This window comes from Chenopodium quinoa, unplaced genomic scaffold, assembly GCF_001683475.1.
Source record: "Chenopodium quinoa cultivar QQ74 unplaced genomic scaffold, ASM168347v1, whole genome shotgun sequence".
NCBI classification, from domain to species: Eukaryota; Viridiplantae; Streptophyta; class Magnoliopsida; order Caryophyllales; family Amaranthaceae; genus Chenopodium; species Chenopodium quinoa.
Window position 1 is genome coordinate 2213979 of NW_018743033.1, and position 23964 is coordinate 2237942.

The 23964-nt window shown below is 32.2% G+C and overlaps 3 protein-coding genes and 1 pseudogene across 3 annotated transcripts; 1 reads left to right on the forward strand and 3 right to left on the reverse strand.

Moving 5' to 3' along the window:
* Positions 1 to 675: 675 nt before the first annotated feature.
* LOC110730639 lies at positions 676 to 3341 on the forward strand. Its single transcript, XM_021910458.1, has 6 exons — positions 676 to 716; positions 1218 to 1302; positions 1356 to 1407; positions 2200 to 2268; positions 2477 to 2544; positions 3063 to 3341. The coding sequence occupies exons 1-6, from the start codon at positions 676 to 678 to the stop codon at positions 3339 to 3341; spliced, it is 594 nt and encodes a 197-aa protein (XP_021766150.1).
* Positions 3342 to 6946: 3605 nt separating this feature from the next.
* LOC110730472 (zingipain-2-like) lies at positions 6947 to 9035 on the reverse strand. The gene is made up of 2 exons (XM_021910270.1): positions 8507 to 9035; positions 6947 to 7781 (listed from the first exon to the last, which is right to left on the reverse strand). Exons 1-2 carry the CDS (start codon positions 8973 to 8975, stop codon positions 7210 to 7212), a joined length of 1041 nt encoding a protein of 346 aa, XP_021765962.1. The 5' UTR covers positions 8976 to 9035; the 3' UTR covers positions 6947 to 7209.
* A 3468-nt stretch (positions 9036 to 12503) lies between these two features.
* On the reverse strand, positions 12504 to 14199 carry LOC110730473 (macrodontain-1-like). The gene is made up of 2 exons (XM_021910271.1): positions 13393 to 14199; positions 12504 to 13305 (listed from the first exon to the last, which is right to left on the reverse strand). Exons 1-2 carry the CDS (start codon positions 13862 to 13864, stop codon positions 12713 to 12715), a joined length of 1065 nt encoding a protein of 354 aa, XP_021765963.1. The 5' UTR covers positions 13865 to 14199; the 3' UTR covers positions 12504 to 12712.
* On the reverse strand, positions 14197 to 19334 carry LOC110730640 (annotated as a pseudogene).
* Positions 19335 to 23964: the final 4630 nt, after the last annotated feature.

Sequence of the window (23964 nt, forward strand, 5' to 3'; positions counted from 1 at the left end):
CTTTTTGGTTTATCTTGTACATGTGGCAATGATATAGTAGAAGGTTCAAAATTTGGGGAAAAAATTAGAGGGAATAAGTGAAATTTTCAGCGCCTCTCCTCATTATTGAATTTCTTTGCCGTTGCATTAGCTTATTTAGCCGTTGTATTAGATTCTTCAACTCAGCTAATGCAACGGATCTAAAATGCCGTTGTATTAGCTCTATCTTATAAAGTGTAAAGTAATATCCGTTGCATTAGCCTAATCTATTGCGACGGTAACAAAAATGGCGTTGACATTAGCCCTTTAATGGCTGTTGCATCCGATTAAAAATATAGTAGTGAAACAAGATCCAACGCTCCACATCTATCCCTGTCAAAATAATGGCATTATTATAAATTTTAGATTGTATATAAGAAAAATTAAAAAAAAATTATCCAGCTTTTTCTCTCTCTAGATATTGATCTAGGTCTTGCCTTTCTCTCTCTTCTATCCCCAAAAATTTCTGAACGAACACTGCTTCGATCGTAATGCTAAGATATCTTTGGATTTCGACTTGAATCTACAACTATAGTTAGGTATTTGCTGTTTTAATTATTTTTCCTTTGATATTTGGCTTCAATTGTTCAAATTTTGGTATTGAATAAGGTTTTTGTGATTTTGTTGAAACCCTAGAAATCGCGAATTCTTCATCAAATGGATTCAACCGAAGCTACTGTTACATATGAACGAATTATGTAAGTATCAATTTATTGATTTACTAGCATTAAGTTTTCTTTAGTGACCTTGATTTGTTTTCTCCATGATTTTGTATGGTAAATTTTTGTTAATTCTTTCTTTTGCTTTTCATAATCAGGTATATAGACTATGGATAAATATCATGTCTCATGTTGCATCTCAAATTCTGGCTAGATTGATGTTTAATTGGAAACATTATTTTCATTCTCTACTTTATACTCCTGTTTTGGATATATGATGCACCAAATTTTTTAGAAAAAAAATAGGACACCCGATTAAATTTATAGAAGTGGTCCTGTCCAAAAAAAAAAAAAATACATCACTTTTTATGTGATTTTTAGTAGTTTGTATCATGTGATGATAGTACGAAGCAATTTTATGAGATTCTGGCTTAATTTTGTTCATTTTCTGGTTTCTTAATGTTTTATACTCGTTCAATTAGTTTGAATGTAAATTGATCGTTGTAATCGATTTATGATTTTTATTGTTATTCATTCTAGGGACTCTGCACCTTTCGATGGGATGTTGGTGGCTTTGGTGGCACTCGTGAGTTTATATTTGCTGTTGGTGGCTTTGGTGGCACTTGTGAGTTTATATTTGTTGTTTGGTACAAGCATTTACACTCATGATTAACACAGGGACAACCTGTTATTCTGCAGTCGTATGAGCTAGAACACGATTTACCCACTGGTAAACCTGCTTAAACAAACAAATTAGTTAAATTGTGCGACTTCAAATGCTTTATAGAAAAGTCAAGGTAAAATAGATATGTTAGCATATAGTTTTGTTTACCAATTGCAATAACAAAAAGGAGCACCAACAGTGCTGATTTGACAGTCTTTTCCATGTCTTTGGATACTTAGGAAGCTATTTGGACTCGAGTTGGTGGAAATTTATTTTGCTTTGTTGTTTCTAAGGATCTGTTTGTCTTCTATTTATAGAGGTTTGAAAAGCACTCGAAACGTGTTAGAGCACTCTTTCACGTATCTTTAAATTTAGGCTTGTAAGTAATTACATTAGTAAATAGAACTTTTTGGTATGTTATGTTGGTTTAGGGAGATGGGAACTTCTCGTTTTGTACAGCAGAGCTGTTTGGTGATGAACATCAATTGGATCTGCATAACCCTCAAAGCTAGTAGAGCTCATCTTAGTAGCTTCATATGTGTGAGGGATCTGTATAACCCTCAAAGCATAAGTAGTGCTTTCATTTTTTTAATTTGTGAACTGTTTTAATTAATGTATGATTAAGCTTATGTCACAAAAAAAAAAAAAACACACACACACAAAACAGAAAAAGATTGAACCTTGTTAATTTTGATCATCATGAGTGATCACTAAGAAATACTTTACAAGTTTGAGATGAATTTATGATGTCTTTATTTTTTAAAAAACCGTATCTTGTTTGGGAAATTGATGTTTAAAGTTAATTTTTGCAAAAATATACTGATATAACAATCTTTCCCATGTCTTCTAATACAACAGAGATCACTGAAGTTAAACAGCAAAAGCACAAGGTTATTCAGAGTTTCAGATGGTCTATCACTCTTATATGTATATATACATTCTAGCTTACATGTTACATCTGCTTCTGTGTTGTAAGCTATCGCCTTAGGATCCATAGTCAGACTATTATTCAAATTTGGAAAAAGTTTAAAATCCAAAAAATTTACCATTGTTTTTAGGTGAGACAGAGGACTTAAATTCTGTTATATTATTCATCTATTTCCCTCTTTTAAGACTTTCTTTTATGAAATGACAGGCTTTAAGAATTTTGAACTGCACTCAGCGATGTATGGATTAATGTCGATGAGAAAAACAAGAAGAAAGGTATTCAGGTTAAGTAAGCAATGCACCATGCCCTTGGTTCAGTAAAGCCTTATTCTAGAATGAAGTTATGAAATTGTACTTGGCCAAATTTGGTCCAATTTGTGTTTTTTATCGTCTTTATCATCTGCCTAAACAATACTTAATGCCAGAGTAGTAAATATGAACCACAAAATATTTTACAGCAATGTGAGTACATGTCCATTTCCTATTACTGTTGACACTCATTGTTCAATGTGAATATTGATGTCTAACGCGTATCAATTTCTTGATCTAATGTCGCCTTTCGTGTTCAATAAGGGAAGGTTACAATGTGAAGCAACTAATGCCAATTCTATTCATAATATGGAGTTAGCTGACAAAATCTTCTTAAGATGTAATCGTTGTCTGGTGGCTCACATCACATTGGTTGTTGCAATGCAAATGTTCAGGTATAAAAGCTGGAGATTGTGAATAAAGACGCATCGGCTTCTGGTGTTGCAGTTTCTATTCATAATATTTGGTGTTTCCTTCGCTTGCAGTCTCAGATGAGTCCTAGTCCTGTAGGGCCACCAAATTCGACTGCTCAGCCTGCTGGACCTGGCCCTGCTAAAGGATGGTACATACCTAAACAACAGGCCCCTGATGCACAACTGCAGTCCAACATCAATTACGTCTGCAGCCAAGGAGTTGATTGCAAACCCATTCAACCAAGTGGTGCTTGTTACAACCCGAACAATGTTAGGGCTCACGCGACCTATGCCATAAACACATTTTACCAGACAAATGAGCAACTGATTTTTTGCTCATTTGTCAAGTGAGCAATTATTTTTTGCTCATTTTTCAAATGAACAAAAAAATTCAATGCTCCTTTGTCAAATGAGCAAACTATTTAATGCTCATTTTTCATATGAGCAATTAATTATTTGCTCATTTGACAAATGAGCAATTAATTTTTTGCTCATTTGTTAAATGAGCAATTAAATTTTTGCTCATTTGTCAAATGAGCAATTAATTTTTTTGTTCATTTGTCAAATGAGCAATTATTTTTTGCTCATTTGTCAAATGAGCAAAAAATTCAATGCTCCTTTGTTTAATGAGCAAACTATTTAATGCTCATTTTTCAAATGAGAAAATGATTCTTGCTCATCTTGTCAAATTAATGCTCATTTGTGAGTGTGTTTGAATGTTTTAAATACGTTAGCCTACTAGCTCAAGGGTAGAGCATTGTGCAAATGCACAAAAGATGTGGATTTGAATCTCACGTAGGTTCATTATGTAATGTGGAGACATAAGTTTGTATGAGAGTTTAATTTTAACAAAGTTTATATAGTTATAAATCATTTCAAACCATTTTTTTGCTCATATAATTAGTACGAATTTGATTTTTTTTTTTTAATTAATTTTGTTTATAAAGATAACCTATGTAGGAATTGAACCTACATCCCCTATGCATTTGCATAGTGCTCTACCAATTGAGCTAATAGGTTCACATATGACATGTTGCAAATTTAAAATCCAACTACACTGCAAATAGGAAATCTCAGGGTTTTAGCTTTAACAAAAGTGATTGCTCATATAGTCGTACTATGTTAACTGCTATATAGGAAAGCATAGCCATATGGATTTCTTGTAATTTACCGCATGTACAGCAACATAAACCACGTTCCAAAACACATACTCCTTATGCCATTCGCACTAGAATCACTATTACACTGTTCGTTGTTGCTAATCATTTCTGCAAAATATTACAAAAAACAAGTTAAGAACATAATAAAGTAGAAAATATAGCTTTAGTTATATTTGCTCATTTTAAATTTTGTTTGCTCATTTTTATTATATTTACTCATTTTAATTCTATTTTGCTCAATAACAAGTTAATCACACAGTAAAAGATAAAACATAATAAGAGAAGAGGGGAGAAGTAGAAGGGTGGCAGCAGTAGCAGGGGGGCAGAATAAGGGGTTGAATAGCAGAAGGTAGACTATGTTCTACACTACAAAGTATGACATGTAAGAACTCCCAATTCAAACCATGTGAAATAATTTTACTACTAATCATAAAAAACACTATATTTGTGTAGCAAAAAGTGAACAAATAATCAACTTTGCCGCCTATAATAGAACATGTATGATATATTTGCTGACTATGATATATTTGATTTTTGCCATTTCTCACCATCTTCCTTACACCATACCATCACCACCACCACCACCACCACCAAACTCCCTCTCCTTCCTCTGCCCCTGCACCCTACCACCACCACCAGCATCACCACAACCTGTCTCACTGTCACTCCCCTGCCACCGTCACTATCCCCTGCACCCTACCATCACTAGCTTATTTTCCTCATTTGCTCATTTTTATATTTGCTTTATTTTTTTTTTTTTTTTTGTATTTGCTCATTTTAATTATGTTTGCTCATTATATTTTTTTTTTATATTATTACACATATTTAGGTTTGCTCATTTTAAATTTGATTGCAAATAAGAACTTAATAACATAGGAGCATAATAACATCATTCGTAAATAAGAACATAATAAGAACATTGTACTGAATATGCTGACCATAAATATAGTACTAAATTTGATTCAGAATAAAAACTAAGCCATTGTCAATGATTGTACAACTCAATTTTTTGAATAACTCAAATAATGCTTCAATTTCATTCACCGTAAGCTCAAAATCAAATTCGAAAACTAGATCCACAAAAAATTAGAATTAAATGAAAATTCATCAAATTTCGGAAACTTACATCGAGATTCACGAGCAAGGCGAGTGAGGTCGGTGTGAACTTGCTTATGATTCCGAAAACAAATCGTCGATCTTCAATTTTTAATGTCCATTGTAATCCCACCTTCAAGTTGTTTTGAACTTATCAAAATTGGAAGAAGATGATTTGAAATTATCAAAATTACAAAAATCAGAATAAGAAGTTTGGGAATTCAATTGAAATTATCAAAATTTAAATCAAATTAAGAGAAATTCGAAAAAGAGAAATCAATTCAGAATTTGAAATTATGTAGCAGTGAAGAAGAGGAGAGTGAAATCTCACCTTCAAGCTTTAAAGAGAGAGAAAGAGGAGTATACAAATTGTACGTAATTTGGGTTTTGGGGGCTGATTTGTTTGTTTTAAGAATTACATTACTGCCATTATTAGTTGAATAATCTCAGCTGTTGGATTAATACAATCTAATGACTGAGATTTACTCTCACATATGAGATGAGTTCTCACATAGGAGGTGGTTCTCACCGGAGCCCGACCCTATATATATATTATATATAGAAAAAGGAGGGAGTAATAAGTAGTTTTTGTGAAAAAATAACTTTTTAAAATGGATAAAATATTATTAAACCTGATCACCGTATGGTAAATGTAATAACGGTACAATTTTTTTAAAAATAAAAAATGAAAAATAAATTAAAAAAAAAAAAAATTCTCACTACAACTCTCCAAATTATATCTCTTCAATTTCGTTCTTTTTTATTTTTATAATTTTTTTTTTATGTCCTCCAATTAACTTTCACCCCTCCAAATAAATTTAAAAAAACAAGCTTTTATTTTTTATTTATTTTTTGTTTTTAATATAACTTTCACTTGTACAGAAAAAGGTACATACACTATATATAATCCGTGCGTTAAGTTAGCGCGAATACACTCTAAATAGCACAATAAAGGAGGCGATGATCAGTAGTAGTACTCACTCTATCAAGATTCTAAGTCAGGAGCCCATGCATTGACATACTTTGTTTTGATTCGTATTCGTTTCAAAATCTTCGGTAATTAACTGGCTATATATTTTTTTAGAGCTGCCAATCTTTTACACGATACGAAAGTACAATCGAAACTGGCATGATACGAAAATGAAGTTACTGAGACAAAACACAAAGTTGACACAACACGACACGAAACCAATCCAAACACGACGACCCGTTTAGATTAAGTGGTCAAATTATGCAATTATCCTACATTTTGAATATTTTTTGATAGATTTTATATACAACACGAAATTGACACGAGATCAAACACGAACACGACACGACACGAATTTTTGCTAACTCTACTACTTTTGCTTTATCATAGAAATAGACATAAAATAAGGAAATTGCAAGCTACGAACCAAGGTACGTATAGTGCCCACTATTTTCTTTTGTGGTACATACTTAATTATTTTACTTTTCATATATCTTTGATTTTTCATATTTTTCTATGAATCATAGATATATTTAATTTTGTATTACTATGTGTAAACAAAGTTGCATTTTAGAAATTGTATTTTGTGACGATTAAAGAAGATTGGTATGTAAGAATGTGACTTATACATAAGATCACCATTTAAAAATTTATGCATTAGATTTATAACTACCAACGCCTAGTTTAGTTCACATTGAAAGGCTTCAAATTTGCACAAAGTCAAAATAGGTAATACTGTTTTTGCTTGTATTCAATCTTTATAGAAATCAACCAAATACATAATTTTAACTCACAAACAATCCATGCATACATTGCATGGTTAACTACTTGAAGAAAATATAATATAAATGTATGTCCGAAGTAGGACTTTTGAAGTAATATAATAACCTAACAAAAGTTTAAAACATAAACTCATTCAATCATAATATAATACTCCGTAGCTAGGCAACCGATCGAAGCTCAAGCAATCTCAAGACCATCCTTTTGACGTAAATCAAACAGGATAAGAAGCGTCCAATGTGAGACCACATTTATTCTGTCCTCGAATAATCCTCATATAGCCATTTTCGCCCCAACTTTCGCCCCACGAGTTCTTCAACAACCAATAATCGATCCCATTAGTATCTGTGCCATACCCGATAGCAGTAACAGCATGAGTAATGTCATTGCCACACTCTCCTTGGAAGACTCCACTTTTGTAGTACATGAACTCATCCCCGCTACCATCGATACCAACCGAGACAGGCTGCTGGGAAACGGCTTTCATTAGGGCACCCTCGTCATTTGGTGGAATTGATTCATAGCCGTTTATTGTCACCATACTTGATTTGACTAGGCATTGACTCGGCATACCATTGGATGCAGTGTATGGGTAATCGTCTTCTGTTGATATACCTTGGTTATTTTCAATGTATTCGAAAGCTGTTTTCATCTCACCGCCTTCACAACCATTGTTACCTTGCACACAATCAACAAGTTGCTCCTCTGAAAGTGAGATTAACTGTCTTGTTTTTATTAGGTTTAGCCCTTCTACTGCTGCAACTACTGAGAATGCCCAACAACACCCTACAATTTTAATCACATGATAAAAAAAACATTTAAATTTAGAGAGAAAAAAATAAAGGGGTAAAATACAAAAAGGAACAGAGTGAAAATTCTGCCATAGTCATCCTTAAAATGAATAATACTACCTACTCAATTTTGATTGGCTGATTTTTTATTTACTTATTTGTTGGTCAAACTTATTAAAGATGATTTTTCTTTCAACGCGTTTTGTATGTGGCTGACCACACCATGTGACCGATTTTAAAAAAACAAAGTATCCCATATAAACTGACTAAGTAACCCATATATCTTGACCGACTAACTCTTATAACACTAATCGAGTAACCCCTATAACACTAACGAAGGTACCCTTATGATAGTTGGCCCACGGTGTGGCCAGCCACATATAAAAGTTGGTGATTTTTTTTTTTTAAAAGTCCATTCATTTTTAAATTTTAATTATTATAATTTTTTATTTGTCTTTTTTAAAAGTCCGTTCATTTTTTATTTTAATTATTAAATTCACAAAAATCTTTTTTTAATTTCATAATTAACTATGAGATTTTTAAAAAGAAAATCATTTTTAAATCAAGTTTGACCACCAAAAAAATAAATAAAAAAAATCAGCCAATTAAAATTGAGAATAATAGTAGACATTTTAAGAATGACTACCGTATATAAACGTTCGGAACAGAGAGTGTAGTAACAATAGGATCATGTAAAACTTTTCTCTAATGATTTCATACCACATTGCCCTTGGTATTTTATCCCTGTGACAGCTCCATATTCTCTCCAATCCATTGAAGGCGTGATGTCAGCGTCAGTAAGGTTTTCGAACCTAAACCTCGTTGTCACCGGACCACCAAATGTGGAATCAGATCGCTTTTTATAACCAGTGTGAGTAGCTACAAACTCCTTAGTGGTTATATCAGTGAACGCATTAGTACCTAATGTGTATAGTTTATTTGAAGATGCATTAGCATTGAAATTTTCTATAAGCTCAACATTCTTTTTGAATATGTTAAAACGATTCTCCTTCTCTATCTCATCCTTGTAGACTCGCCCATGTCGTGCCATCCAAAGCTCGTGTCTCTCTCGTAGAGACGAGGCTTTGTGATGGTCGAGAGGACGAGCCAAAGATTGGGTGGCCCAAAGCCCCGATATAAGGACTAAGGTTAAGCATAAGAATTGGAAATGTTGGTTTGTGAAAGCCATCAAGTAGTTAAGATTATGAGAGAAGGTGTATAATATATATGTTGGGAGATAATAAATGTTGTTAAGTTGGATGCACAAAATGGTATTAATGTGTCTATCTTATATAGGCATCTCTTAATATGAAATGTAAACATATTTCTTAACCAATCTTTACGTTTTACATTACAGTTCATGGAAACTACATAGTTGACGTAGAATGATAATTTGTCTTCCCCTCCGTAATTATTTAGATTTCTTTTAAATGGTCTGTAATAAGAATAAGTCGATAATCAAGAAATGATAACTCCATTTTTTTTTACTTGACCCGCTTTGACTTTTAAATTATTCACCACCCCTTCTTTGACCGTCTTTTATGAATAATGTATAAGGAAAAACATATTCATGTGAGATGTTTAAATACTATCATAATATATAACTTTTATAATTTTTACTTATAGAAAATTAAAATTATTAATCGCTAAAGTTTTGCATCGGCAAGCATGATAAAAGAAACAGGTCAAGTTAAAAAAAAAAAACCAGAGGAAGTATTTAATAATTCGAAGTAATAAGTAATTATACTCGCGTAAAAATTGGTATTATATATTACCATTGACAAATTCAATAATACTTTACATAATTATAATACCCCTCTATTTTTAAATTTTATTATTGTGTCAGGTTCAGATTGTATACATGATTTTTTTTATAATCTATTAACTATTACTAAAACAAAATATTGCTGGCATCATCTGTCCTCAAAACTGTATAAGTGTCGCTTTCTTATTAAAAATTTCCCCGCCTAAAACCATTGATGATGTCATTTTTTTGTGAACTTTTTTAAAAAAAAAGTTTTTTATTTTTTATTTTTTATTTTTTTTTGTGATATTTCGTAAACAAGTTAAGTAAATTCTTTTAGTATCGGTCTTGCGTACAACCGGCTTACATTAGTGTTAATGTAAAACCGGATTCGCACATGCGACAACCTTCTTCAAACTCATCTTCAACCTTCTTCATATTTTATATTAAAAGCAGCGCAAATTTCTTCTTCAACCTTCTTCTTCAAACTTCCTCTCACAATTTCGCAGCCGCAACAAAACATCTCTCAAATTCGCTGCAATTCTCTGCAAAACAGCTATGAATTCTCTAATTCACAAATTATTACAATCTCAAAAACAAATTCAAGCTCCAATTTCAAACGTTGATTGTGCAATTGATGTTGATTGTGCAATTGATTTAAACAACGAATTTTTGCAACAAAACCTAAATAGAAGTATAACTTTAAAAAATAGAAGTGTAACTTTAAGAAATAGAAGTATAACTTTAAGAAATAGAAGTGTGACTTTAAGGAATAGAAGTGTGACTTTATGGAATAGAAGTGTGACTTTAAGGAATAGAAGTATGACTTTAAGAAATAGAAGTGTAACTTTAAGAAATAAAACGTAAAAAAAAAAAAAAAAATTGTTGGACTGGCACGTGTGAGCCCAGTCCAGATGATAGAAGTGGGCCGGTTTTACACTAAGTTAGTGTAATCCGGTCTTTTTCTAGAATTTGTGATTCTTTTAACAACTTTAATCTAGAAAATCAGAGTAAAGTAAATTGAATAGCAACTGTATTCCTTCCAATGAATTTATGACAAATTTGAAAGATTAATTGTATATACGAGTTCTACACTATAATTTATTTTTGTTAAAATCGTGCATCACACGGGAATAATCTAGTACAAAAATATTACAGAGCATTTTGTAGTCCTATGATTTTTTTTTTATTAATTTTTTTTTTTACCTTTTTTGGGAAATTAACCGCTGGGAACCGATTAGCCCTTAATTATGTCATGCTGCTACTACAATGCAGCCACTTCATGTTTACTACAACAGGCATCATGACATTAGTTAGTTTAATTCGTCACAATGTGAATAGAATTATAATTTGTTTTTGCTATTTTTTTTTACATGAGTTTAATAAATGATTTTGCTTATTTCATATAAATCCTTGTTTCTCCAATGTTGGACGTGAGATGCAAGGTCAATAGACCAAGAAATGAGGAATGGTCGCTACACGGTTCCACCGCCGAGCCGCAAACATTTTTTCTTTTTATTATTTCTTCTAGATGACGTGCTTTTGGATTATAACGAAAATTACCTGATTTTTTGCTCCAATCCAAAACCAATTTAAATTTGCAACTTTGAACTCCTTGCTTTGAGAGAAAAGTAAGGGAACTGTTGTAAATTTTCATGTCTTGTGTCACAATGTGTAAAGTGATAATTATTGGTTCTACCACAATGTTTTTTTTTTTGTTATGAGACTTATACGAAGTATATAAAATATCAAATTTTGCTTTTATGATACAATATTGTAGAAAAATTTACAATAACACAAATTCTTATATGCGAATGGTCACATCGTACAGTTAGCCATTAAAAGGGTTACATCATCAGTGCTATAGGGGTAACTCGGTCAATTTCACGGGGTTACTTCATTAGTGCTATAGGGATTACTTAGTCAGTATTATAGGGTTACTCGGTTAGTAATTTAGAGATTACTTTGTTAATTTACAAGCGGTCACATGGGGTGGTCAGCCGCACATAAAACACGTTATTAGAGTAATTATAAGCAAGTACATACTAATCGCGTGCGCTTGATATTTTTTGAAATCTTTATTCCACCAAAACAAATAAGCCAATAAAATCTAGGTCACACTTAACACACAGTACTTCCAAAGTTGAGTATATAAATACATATATTTATTTGGCCTATATAATCTAGAGAAATATCTACTCTCTTTTATTCACAAATAGCAAAATATATTATATTTTTTAAAGTTGATAATTGGCTTAGATGGTTAAATAACCATCCTTCTTAAAAGAGGTATATAGTACGTACATTTTTTTTTCGAGAAAGGGAAAAAAATCCTACCTATTATTTAAGATCATAATATTCTCTTTAAATAAGGTTAATAAGATCATACTCCCTCCGTTTTTAATTACTTGCTCCACTTTTCATTTTCGGTCGTTTTTAATTAATTGCTCCATTTCTTTATTTGAAAAACTTTTACAATATTTAATTCATTTCTCTCAACTAGTAAACCCAACATAAATCATATTTTATTAATTTTAGATTCTTCCGCCTTCAATTCTCTCAACTAGTTTTGCTTTTTGCAAAATTTTATTCTTCTACCAACCCCACTACCTCCATATTTCATTACTTCTCCAATTTCTTTTAAAACTCCGCGCATGGAGAAATAAAGCAATTAATTAAAAATGGAGGGAGTATAGATTATATAAGAAGTGTTGTTTTAGAGTATCCTTAATTGTTAATGATTGACCTTAATCTAAATATATTTCAAGCTATTTATAATGATACAAATATACAACCCATTAAAAATTTAAAATAAGATTAATAGTTCACTATTTATAATGTTTGATGTTGGTATTCAATTAAGTAGGTGTACGTAATATTCATAATTTTATACATCAAAATTTTAAAATACAGTTTACTAAAGAATAAAACGGACACTTCTTGTATAATAAAAAAAGGGCACTTAAATGTACTAATAACAAGCACTAACTATAATACGGATCGGAGCGCCAATCTAACAAGCAAAGCAAAAGCACATTTAGGCTAAATTATTTTAGCCAAAAACAAAATCCTAATTTATGCAACTGACTAACAATTGCTCCTAAACACTGGAACTAACTAACCACTAATTTGACTTACATACTTCAACATTCTTCCATGAATAACATGTAATTAAATAAAAATTATATAGGATAAGAAGCGGCCATGGAAATGCCACATTGATTTTGATCTTTGATGATTCTCATATAACCATTCTCACCCCAGGATTCTCCCCATGAATTTTTGATCAACCAATAGTTAGTCCCATAGGTGTCGTCGTAACCGTACCCGATAATAGTAACAGCATGATTTAAATCGTAATAGGAGGTTCCACACATTTGGTTGTAGTAAATTCCCCCGCTGTAGCTCTTAAAATCTGCAGAGCTAGCGTCGATGCCAGCCGAGACAGGTTGTCGGGAAACGGCCTGCATCAGAGAGATTTCGTCGTTTTGAGGAACATTTTGATAGCCATTAATTGTCACTGTATTGCCTCCAGCGTTCCAAGCTTGGCACTGACCCTGATAGCCGTAGTATGCAGTGTATGGGTACTCACCTTCAGTTGTTATGCCTTGGTTTTGTTGGGTGAATGTGTAAGCTTTCGAGACATCACCGCCACGACAACCGTCTTCTTGAACACAATCGATGAGTTCTTCCTCTGATAGTGAGATTAATTGTCCAAATTTAATTCTATTTAGTCCTTCTACTGCTGCAACCACCGAAAATGCCCAGCAACCCTCTGTAATTTTTTAGCATAATGACTAAATCAAAAATCAATTTTAAGAAAATGCATATATATAAAGTAAATTATAGTTTAATTTCATACCACATTGGCCTTGGTACTTTATCCCTGTAACAGCTCCTTGTTCTCTCCAATCCACTGAAGGCGAGATGTCATAATCGGTAAGGTTTTCGTAACTGAACTCCATTGTCATCGAGCCATTGGATATGGAATGAAATTGCCTCTTATAACCCGTATGCGTGGCTATAAACTCCTCAGTAGTTAAATCAGTGAAAGCATTAACGCCTAATGTGAACATTTTGTTTGATGAAGCATTATTACCATTAAAATTCTCTATGTACTCGATATTTTTCTTAAATATGTTGAAACGTTTCTCCTTCTCTATCTCATCCTTGTAAACGCGACCATGTTGAGTCATCCATTGCTCGTGTCTCTTTCTTATTAGCAAGGCTTTGTGAAGGTCGAGAGGACGAGCTGAGGCTTGAGATGCCCAAAATCCCAAAGCAAGGATGACAAAAGAAATGGAGTGGAAGTGATAATGATTTGAGAAAGCCATTTAGCTTTAGAGAGTATAGCTACTATTAGAGGAGTATGATGTAATTGGGTAATTTAAGTGATATACAAATGAATGGCTATTTTTGAGTGGCAATACTATTTATCTTAATTTCAAAACTAACTATGATCCACTTTGTTCCTATAAACAAGGTTTTTTTAAAATTATAATTTTTTTTATTTCAAATTCTTAATTTTCATTTTTCAAAAAAGTAGTGAACTTTTAAAATCTAATATAAAAGTAACTGGTTGTTCCGTCTTAAAATTAAGCACAAAAATTGTGCTTATTTCTATTTTTATTTATGCAAAATTAATAGAATATCAAAATCAAGCACTTGTACAAGATTTTTTTTTTTTTTGCTTGTATTCAAATTTGCACAAAGTCAAAACAGGTAATATAATTTTTGCTTGTATTCAATCTTTGTAGAAATCAACCAAATACATAATTTTAACACACAAACAATCCATGCATATATTGCATGCTTAACTACTACTTGAAGAAAATATATCATAAATGTATGTCCGAAGTAGGACTTTTGAAGTAATATAATAACCTAACAAAAGTTTAAAACATAAACTCATTCAATCATAATATAACCATCCATTTGACAAGTTTCTTCCATGCATATTATTAGTATGTAATCATACTGGATAAGAAGCGTCCAAAGTGATATCACATTTATTTTGTCCTCTGATAATCCTCATATAACCATTCTCTCCCCAACTTTCGCCCCATAAATTCTTCAACAACCAATAATCGATCCCATTAGTATCGGTGCCATACCCGATAGCGGTAACAACATGAGTAATATCGTCGCTACACTCTCCATGGAAGACTCCACTTTTGTAGTACTTGAACTCATCCCCGCTACCATCGATACCAATCGAGACAGGCTGCTGGGAAACGACTTTCATTAGGGCACCCTCGTCATTTGGTGGAATTGATTCATAGCCGTTTATTGTCACCACACTTGATTTGACTAGGCATTGACTCGGCATACCATTGGATGCAGTGTATGGGTAATCATCTTCTGCTGATATACCTTGGTTATTTTCAATGTATTCGAAAGCTGTTTTCATTTCGCCGCCTTCACAACTATTGGTGTATATAGTGATCAAGGCAAGACAATTCCAAGCATTGATCAAAGTAAGCTGGTTTTTGCATTGATTGCTTGCTTATTGCATGAAGATGATCTAGCTACTAGTATTGAAGATTAGACATGTCAACAATCCTCTAAAGACACACCTCAGCAATCCGTGTGAGTTGTTCATGTCAGCATTCTGTTATTACAGGCTATAACAGAATTCTGCTATGCCATAACAAAATTAGATTCCTTTTGTAACTGATTCTAGTAGCTTCTTTTGTAATACTTGAGCTTGTACCTTCTATAAATACTCTAGCTCTATATCTTTTGTAATTGATTGAGATTACTCTGATTTCAATTAATAAAAACAAGAGTTCTCTTCTCTCTTTAAATTTTCTGGCTTGTTCTTCAATGAAGTTCACAATTCAGTGAACATCAATATGGTATTAGAGCCTAAGAGCTCCTGATTTGTTGTTTTTTCCGCAATTTTTCATTTGATTTTAGTTGAATCTTAATTCGTTTTTCACAATTTTTGTTTCAAATTCAAGAAGAATTTGAAGTTTTATTACACCTAAGGTGTTTCTGATTCAGAAATTCAAGAAGAATTTCATTTGTTTTTGTTATAATTGAATCAAAATGGCTGGTTTGGAATCAAACAATCAAAATCCATGGACATATTTCTTGACAATTGTACATACTCAATAAATACATGGACATTCTTAATGAAAAATAAGTCTGATTCAGTTGATATTCTAGAGAACTTTGTTTAGTATGCTTTTGCTCAGTTTGGAGTGAATGTGAAGAGTATTAGAACAGATAATGCAAAAGAACTCTGTGAAGGTAAAATCTTACATGTTTACAATTCTAATGGGATTGTACATCAGAAAAGTTGTGTTGACACACCACAACAAAATGGTGTTGTGGAAAGGAAGCATAGATATCTTTTGGAGACTGCTAGAGCTTTATACTTTCAGTTTAGAGTTCCTATCAGATTTTGGGGAGAGTGTTTGTTGATAGCAACATACTTAATCAATAGAATGCCTTTGAGTATCATCAATTTTGAGATTCCATTTGAAAGGTTGAATGATAAGAAAGTTGATTTAAGTAATTTGAGGGTGTTTGGGTGTTTAAGATATGTGTCAACCCTAATGAGTAATAGATCCAAGTTTGATGTCAGAGTTGTTCCTTGTGTCCTAGTTGGTTTTCCACCAAATCAAAAGGGATATAAAATGCTTAACCTTGTAAGAAACGAGCATGGATGATTGATTATGTCTATCTTGCTTCAGACAATCTACACTGGTGCAATGTGGTTAAGTTTGATGAGTTACATCACCTCAGAAAGAACACATTAGCCATTCTTCCAAAGTAACTGAGCCTGTAAGTTACCTGGAAGCTTCTCTTGATCCCAGATGGGTTGATGCAATGCAAAAGGAGCTTGATGCTCTCACTGCAAATAATACTTGGGTGTTTACTGATCAGCCCAAAGGAAAGAAAGCCATTTGCTGTAAATGGGTATTTAAGGTGAAATTAAATAAAGTATGGCACTATAAAGAGATTCAAGGCAAGACTAGTTGCTAAAGGCTTCACTCAGAAATATGGTGTTGATTATGCTGAGACTTTCTCTCCATTAGTCAAAATGTCAATTGTCAGATGCCTTATTTCTATTGTTGTGAATAATCAATGGTCTATTCATCAATTGGACATCAACAAATGCCTTTCTACATGGAGAATTGAATGAAGAAATATATATGAAGGTTCCTGATGGTGTTCTAAATCCTGATAAGAAGGTTTGTTTGCTGAAAAAGTCTCTCTATGGCTTAAAACAAGCCAACAGGCAGTGGTTTGCCAAACTTACAGCTAAGTTGATTTCTCTTGGTTATAATCAGTCTAAAAATGACTATTCTCTCTTTATTAAAGACTGTCAAGGTTCAAAAACCATCATTGTTGTTTATGTTGATGATATCTTGATCACAGGAGCCGATCCTTCCTCTATCAACTCTCTTAAAGCTAACTTACATCTTAAGTTCAGTATTAAAGACTTGGATGAGCTCAGCTATTTTCTTGGTATTAAGGTTGCCAAACTTGGTAATGGAGTTGTCATGACTCAAAGGAAATTTACCAAGGAATTTCTTGCCGATTGTGCTACGGATGCTTCAAGGGTGGCCAAGACTCCCTTACCTTTCACACTGAAGCTGCATGAAGATGAACATGAATCCTTTATTGATCCTGTTCAATACAGATGCTTGGTTGGGAAGGTAAACTTCTTAAATCACACTAGGCCTGACATCTTCTTTTTAGTGCAGACTCTGAGTCAGTTTTCGAATTGCCCTAGAGTTTCTCATTACAAGGCCCTTCATCATTTGGTGAGATATGTAACTCACTCTATTGGTCAAGGCATTTTCATATAACCTACACATTAGCTAGTTTTGCAAGGTTACTCAGACTCTGATTGGGCTGCATTCCCTGTTACCAGAAGATCTGTTACTGGCTATATCATGATGTTGGGTAAGAGTCTAATTTCTTGGAAATCGAAAAAGCAAGGCACAATCTCAAAATCATCCTCTGAAGCTGAGTACCTGGCACTTGCAGCTGCAGCATTAGAAATTACATGGCTTATCAAGCTACTATAAGAGTTGGGTGTTAATAATTTGAAACCTGTTCAGTTGAGGTGTGACAATCAATCTACAATTCACATTGGCAAAAATCCAGTCCATCATGAACGGACTAAACATATAGAGTTGGATTGTCATTTTACAAGGGAGAAGGTTATGTAAGGTCTCATTGAGCTGACTTATGTTCCAACCAAAGAACAGTTGGCTGATATCTTGACCAAAATACTTTCTTCTCAGCATCAGGATCTTATGTCCAAGCTAGGAATGCTTGATCTCCAATCATCCTCTAGCTTGAGGTGGGGTATTAGTGTATATAGTGATCAAGGCAAGACAGTTCTAAGCATTGATCAAAGTAAGCTGGTTTCTGCATTGGTTGCTTGCTTATTACATGAAGATGATCTAGCTACTGGTATTGAAGATTGGACATGTCATTAATCCTCTAAAGACACAACTCAGCATTCCGTGTGAGCTGTCCATGTCAGCATTATGTTATTACAGGCTATATCAAAATTCTGTTATGCCATAACAGAATTAGATTCCTTTTGTAACTGATTCTAGTAGCTTCTTTTGTAATACCTGAGCTTGTATTCTTCTATAAATACTCTAGCTCTATATCTTTTGTAATTGATTGAGATTACTCTGCTTTCAATTAATAAAAACAAAAGTTCTTTTCTCTCTCTAAATTTTCTGGTTTGTTCTTCAATGAAGTTCACAATTCAGTGAACATCAATAACAACCATTGTTATCTTGCACACAATCAACAAGTTGCTCCTCTAAGAGTGAGATTAATTGTCTTGTTCATATTTGGTTTAGCCCTTCCACTGCCACAACTACTAAGAATGCCCAACAACACCCTACAATTTTTTAGCACATATCATAACGAAACATTTAATTTTAAGGAATGTAATGTAACAGTAGTAAATACAAGGTTTCTCTCACTGATAAACAAAAATTGTTTATCACATTGCATTTTATTAAATAAATCAACAACTTTTTCATTGATGTGGGCTCCATAAGAGATGGTGATTTGATATATTTGTCGATTTATTTACGAAAATGTCATGTGATAAACATTTTTGTTTATTACTAAGAGAAACTAAGGCAAGCTTGTAAAGTAATACTTCCTCTATTAAAAAAAAAATAAAAAAAAAAAATAGTAACACTTCCTTTGTTCCTTATTACTTGTATTGTTTATCACGTTTGCAATTTTTTTGTGAGAGAAAAAAAAGGTCAAGGTGTAAAACAAAAAAGAGCAGAGGGTGTAGTAACAATAAGATTATGTAATACTTTTCTTTATTGATTTCATACCACATGCCCGTTGGTCCTTTATCCCTGTGACAGCTTCTTGTTCTCTCCAATCCAGTGAAGGCGTGATGTCAGCATCAGTAAGATTTTCGTACCTAAAATTCGTTGTTAATGAACCTCCAAATGTGGAATTAGATCGTTTTTATAACCAGTGTGAGTAGCTACAAACTCCTCATTGGTTAAATCAGCGAAGGCATTAGTACCTAATATGTACAGCTTTTTTGATGATGCATTAGCATTGAAACTTTCTATACGCTCAACATTCTTTTTGAATATGTTGAAATGCTTCTCCTTCTCTATCTCATCCTTGTAGACTCGCCCATGTCGAGCCATCCAAAGCTCATGCTTCTCTCTTAGAGATAAGGCTTTGTGATGGTCGAGAGGACGAGCCAAGGCTTTGGTGGCCTAAAGTCCCAAGATAAGGACTTAAGGCTAAGCAGTAGAGTTGGAAGTGTTGGTTTGTGAAAGCCATTAAGAATTTAAGATTACGAGAGTAGATGTATAGTATGTATGTTGGGTAATAAGTTGGATGCACAAAATGATATCAATGTGTCTATCTTTTAAAGGCATCCCATAATCTAATATCATATCATATCGTATCACTAATAAATAAAGCCGGTCTCGCATCCAGGCCACGAGATAGCGACACTTTGCATTCCAGTTTTTCACCAAGTGTCGCGCCACATAGGAGACAAATATGTATTATTGTGACACATATGATGCTAGGTAAGCGATTCTTGGATAGATTTTTTTAAGATAAAATTGTTTTATAGAGTTTTATTATCACTATACTTCTTATATTTCATATATACAAAATTAATCATAACTTTTAATAAATATCGTATAACTCGATTTTATTTCCATCATAAAATTCGTTTCAAAAAGTTCATTAAAATAAGATCCATTTATTATATATTTAATTTGGTTAAAAAAATAATAAAGAATCAGTAAAAATAAGTTTTAATTGGTAAAAATAATTTTGGTTTGGTAACTGATGTATTCATTTTATATATTATTTTATCCCCGTCCCGTGATCATAGTTAGGAGTATTATTGGCTCTTTAGAGCCAATTTTATTACTAATATGTGTTTTCTAGTGTTTTCGTAGTTGTGGTATTATTCTACAGGAAACTGCAGATTTGGGAACATTTTCCAGCACTTAGTGGAGCCACCGCGAGCATTGGAGACGAGACGCATTTCTATGATCGTATTCCGAAGCCCAGGACCGTATTTGAGGAATTAATCCGGTGATTAAGGGCTCAATGAGGAGATTTGGAGCTTGGGCAATTCGATCCAAGAAGGATGACGAATTGGGCTAAGGTAACAAGGCCCAAAGGACGAAGAAGAGTAAGCCCAAGCATCCGCCCGACCGGGCAGTGCCCTCGCCCTGAGGCGCGCCCAGCCGGGCGAGAGGAGAAGACCATAGGGCGAAGGTTCGCCCGGATTCGCGCCCGACTGGGCGCGAGCAAGGCTTTAAATGTGAAAAAGGCGCGCCCGGCCGGGCGATGCCTCGCCCGACCGGGCGCGTGTTTACTTTAGGATTTTTATTTTGTTTTAAGTTTTTCTTTAATTAGCTTTAAGAGTTTAGTATAAATACGCTTTTGTTAAGTGAGTTTAAGGGCGTCTTTGACACGGACGACTTCCCTTTCTCTCTCTCTCTCTCTTCCCTCTTACTTTCTCTCTCTACACTTTATCTCTCTACACACTCTTGATTTATGCAATTCATTATTTCCTTTAATTTTGGTAACGATTTCTTCCCTCTTTACTTTCAGTAACTCCATTGTTTTGATTTAATTATGCTTTCTTTAATTGCTTGGCCTAGTTTAATATTAAGTATGTGTGAGTAGTTTAATTCTAGGGTTATGGGGATTCATGAATAATACGAAGGGGTATTTTATTATTATTTATTATCGATGATTGATTAATTTCCTATTGATTGATTTAATGCTATGCAATTAGATTAGGCCTGGTTTAATTGTATGAGTTTTGCAATATTGATTCGAGATTCGAGAGATGAGAATTGATGTTAGGCTTAGTTTCAATAGGCATGGTAATCTATTAATGGTTAGGTCGAGATTCGAGAGATGAGATTTAATACCAGTAGATTAATTATGTGATTATAATACGTAGCGACAGCCCTTTATAATCTGGTTAATTTATGCATTGATAGTTGATCGTATGTTTTACCCTGGAGTATTATTTATTGGTGAACCTGTACCCTAGAGCTCTTTATTATTGATTATTCCTTTGATTTATTTGCTTAGTTTTATTATTAGTTTAATTCACACAAACACAACTTGGTTACTTAATAATTTAGATTATAATTGTTGATTAGGAATAAAAGAGCATTGTTTCCCTGTGGAATCGACCCTACTTCCCTATCTGATTTAGTTAGAGAACTTAGGAATTTCTTTTGATTGGGTGATACGACTAAATCCTGTTAGTAACAAGACTTTCAGTTTAATAAAAATAATTTAAGTTCAATAACAATAATTTCAAGTCAATAATAACATAAATATCCATACAAACAAAACTACCAAAAGTACACTATTATATGATATTGTATGTCTACATATCTTGCATTATCAAAAGGGATTATATGTCCATATTTAACATTCAAGCCAAAAGTTTATCCTAAAATTTTATCAACAAATTGGGCATCGCCGAGACATCGACACTTGGCATCGCCGAGACATCGACACTTGGCATTCCAGTTTTTCGCCAAATGTCAAGCCATGCACGTAGGCGACAAATAGATATGATTGTGACACATATGAGGATAAGTAAGCAAATTTCGGATAGAGTTTTTCAAGATAAAAGTATTGTATAGAGTTTTATTATCGATATACTTCTAATATTTCATATATACAAAATTAATCGTAACTTTTAATAAATATCCTATATCTCGGTTCTATTTTCGTCATAAAATTCATTTTAAAAGGTTTTTTAAAATAAGATCCATTTATAATATAATTAATTTATTTAAAAAAATAATAGAGAATTAGTTAAAAAAAATAATTTAAGTTCAATAAAAATAATTTCAAGTCAATAATAACATAGACATTCACAAACAAAACTACAAAAAGTACACCATTATTTAATTAAATAAGCGATATGACATCGTATGTCTAAATTTCCTATATTATCAAAAGGGATTATAGGACCATATTTAACATTCAAGCAAAAAAGTTTATACTGAAATTTTATCAACAATCTGGGCATTGCCGGGGCACAAAACTAGTATATATATAAAGGGGAGTTTTTTCCCAGGATTTTAGAGAGCCACCTAGGATTTTGAGTATTAAAAAATTATTAGAGCGCCATATAGGATTAGTATTTTTAGAGCATTACGTATAAGATTATGCCACGAAGGATTATTATTTTAAAGCGCCACGTAAGATTAAAATAAAAATTTAAATTTATTATAAAAATAAAATACTATCTTTTTAAATTGAAAATTTTATCTAAAAGAAAAGAAACAATTTATTTTATTTTGTATATATAAAAAAAATACTATTAAACATAAAAAATGAAATTCACGTTCAACTGATAATTTTAAAAAAAAAAATTTGGATTAGATAAAAAAAAATAATGAAAATTGACAAGTGATTATAATAAATATTTTATAAAAATATACTAATAAAAATAATAAAATCATGTTCAATTATATGAAGGGGATTTTTTCCCAAGATTATAGGGAGCCCACCTCGGATTTTGATTTTTTAAAAAGTTATTAGAGCACCATGTAGGATAAATATTTTTAGAGCGTTAGGTATAGGATTATTCCACGTAATATTGTTATTTTAAAGCGTCACGTAAGATTAAAATTAAAAATTTAAATTTATTATAAAAATAAAATACCATCTTTTTAAATTGACAATTTTATCTAAGAGAAAAGAAAAAATTAAAATTATTATTATTATTATTATTATATATGTGTGTGTATATATATATATATACACGAAATAATAATAATAATAATATTATGACAAGCTAAGTGATTATAATATAATATTTTATAAAAAGCTAATTATATAAATAAAGTAGGCATATTTGGAGAGCATTCGGAGTGCCACGTAAAAAATATACTTATTTCGACCAATAAGAAGAAAGATTTGTCTTTAATTTTTGAATTAAAAAATTATGTCACCACCTAGATAAAAGTAGCGAATTAGATTTTTGATATATTTAAAATTTCAATGCCACGTAGATTATAATCCACGAATTAAATTATTTTAATGAAAAAAAACAAAGTAAAAATACAGGAAAAGGTAAATTTATTAACGAGTATAGAAATCCAAAAAATATACAGGAAAAGATAAATCTCTAAAAAGATATTTAATTGGGTTCAAATTATGAAAATATCCTACTATTCAAAAATTATCTCCACGTAACTATACTTGGTGGAGAAATATGGTGGGTTTAAATATTAATTTTGTTTTAAAAAGATTTATGATATGGTGAAAATTATCACCACGTAACTAAACTTGGTGGAGAAATATGGTGGGTTCAAATATTAATTTTTTTAATTTATGATATGGTGGAGAAATATGGTGGAGAAATATGGTGGATTCAAATAGAAAAATACATAACTATAATATGATAATTTATGAGTACATGTAGATATGCATGGAATGAGAATATGACTTCATGATAACCCAATAAAATAAATAAAAAATATTCAAATGATAAACGATTATAATAAAGTTTGATACCTACCATTATAAGATAAATTTTAATTATATTTATGATAAGAAATAAAAATTGTTCGTTAATTATAATTAAATCAAAAATTGTGATACCTAGCTACCATTATAAATTGACACATCATACGACACAAACAAAATTTCGTATCAATACAAAACCCAATCAAGTGTTGTGTTAGTTTTTGGTCATCAATGGTCGGTAATTTTTAACTTAATTTCTAAAATCCTATGTTTAAATTTGTATTTGTAATTATTACTTGTGTTAATTTTGGGATACTTAACGATTATATGTTTATGTTTTATTTACTAAATTTTGTTTTTACATGCATATCTAACGCATCATACGACACCAACAAAATTTGTATCAATACAAAACCCAATCAAGCGAATTTTTTGT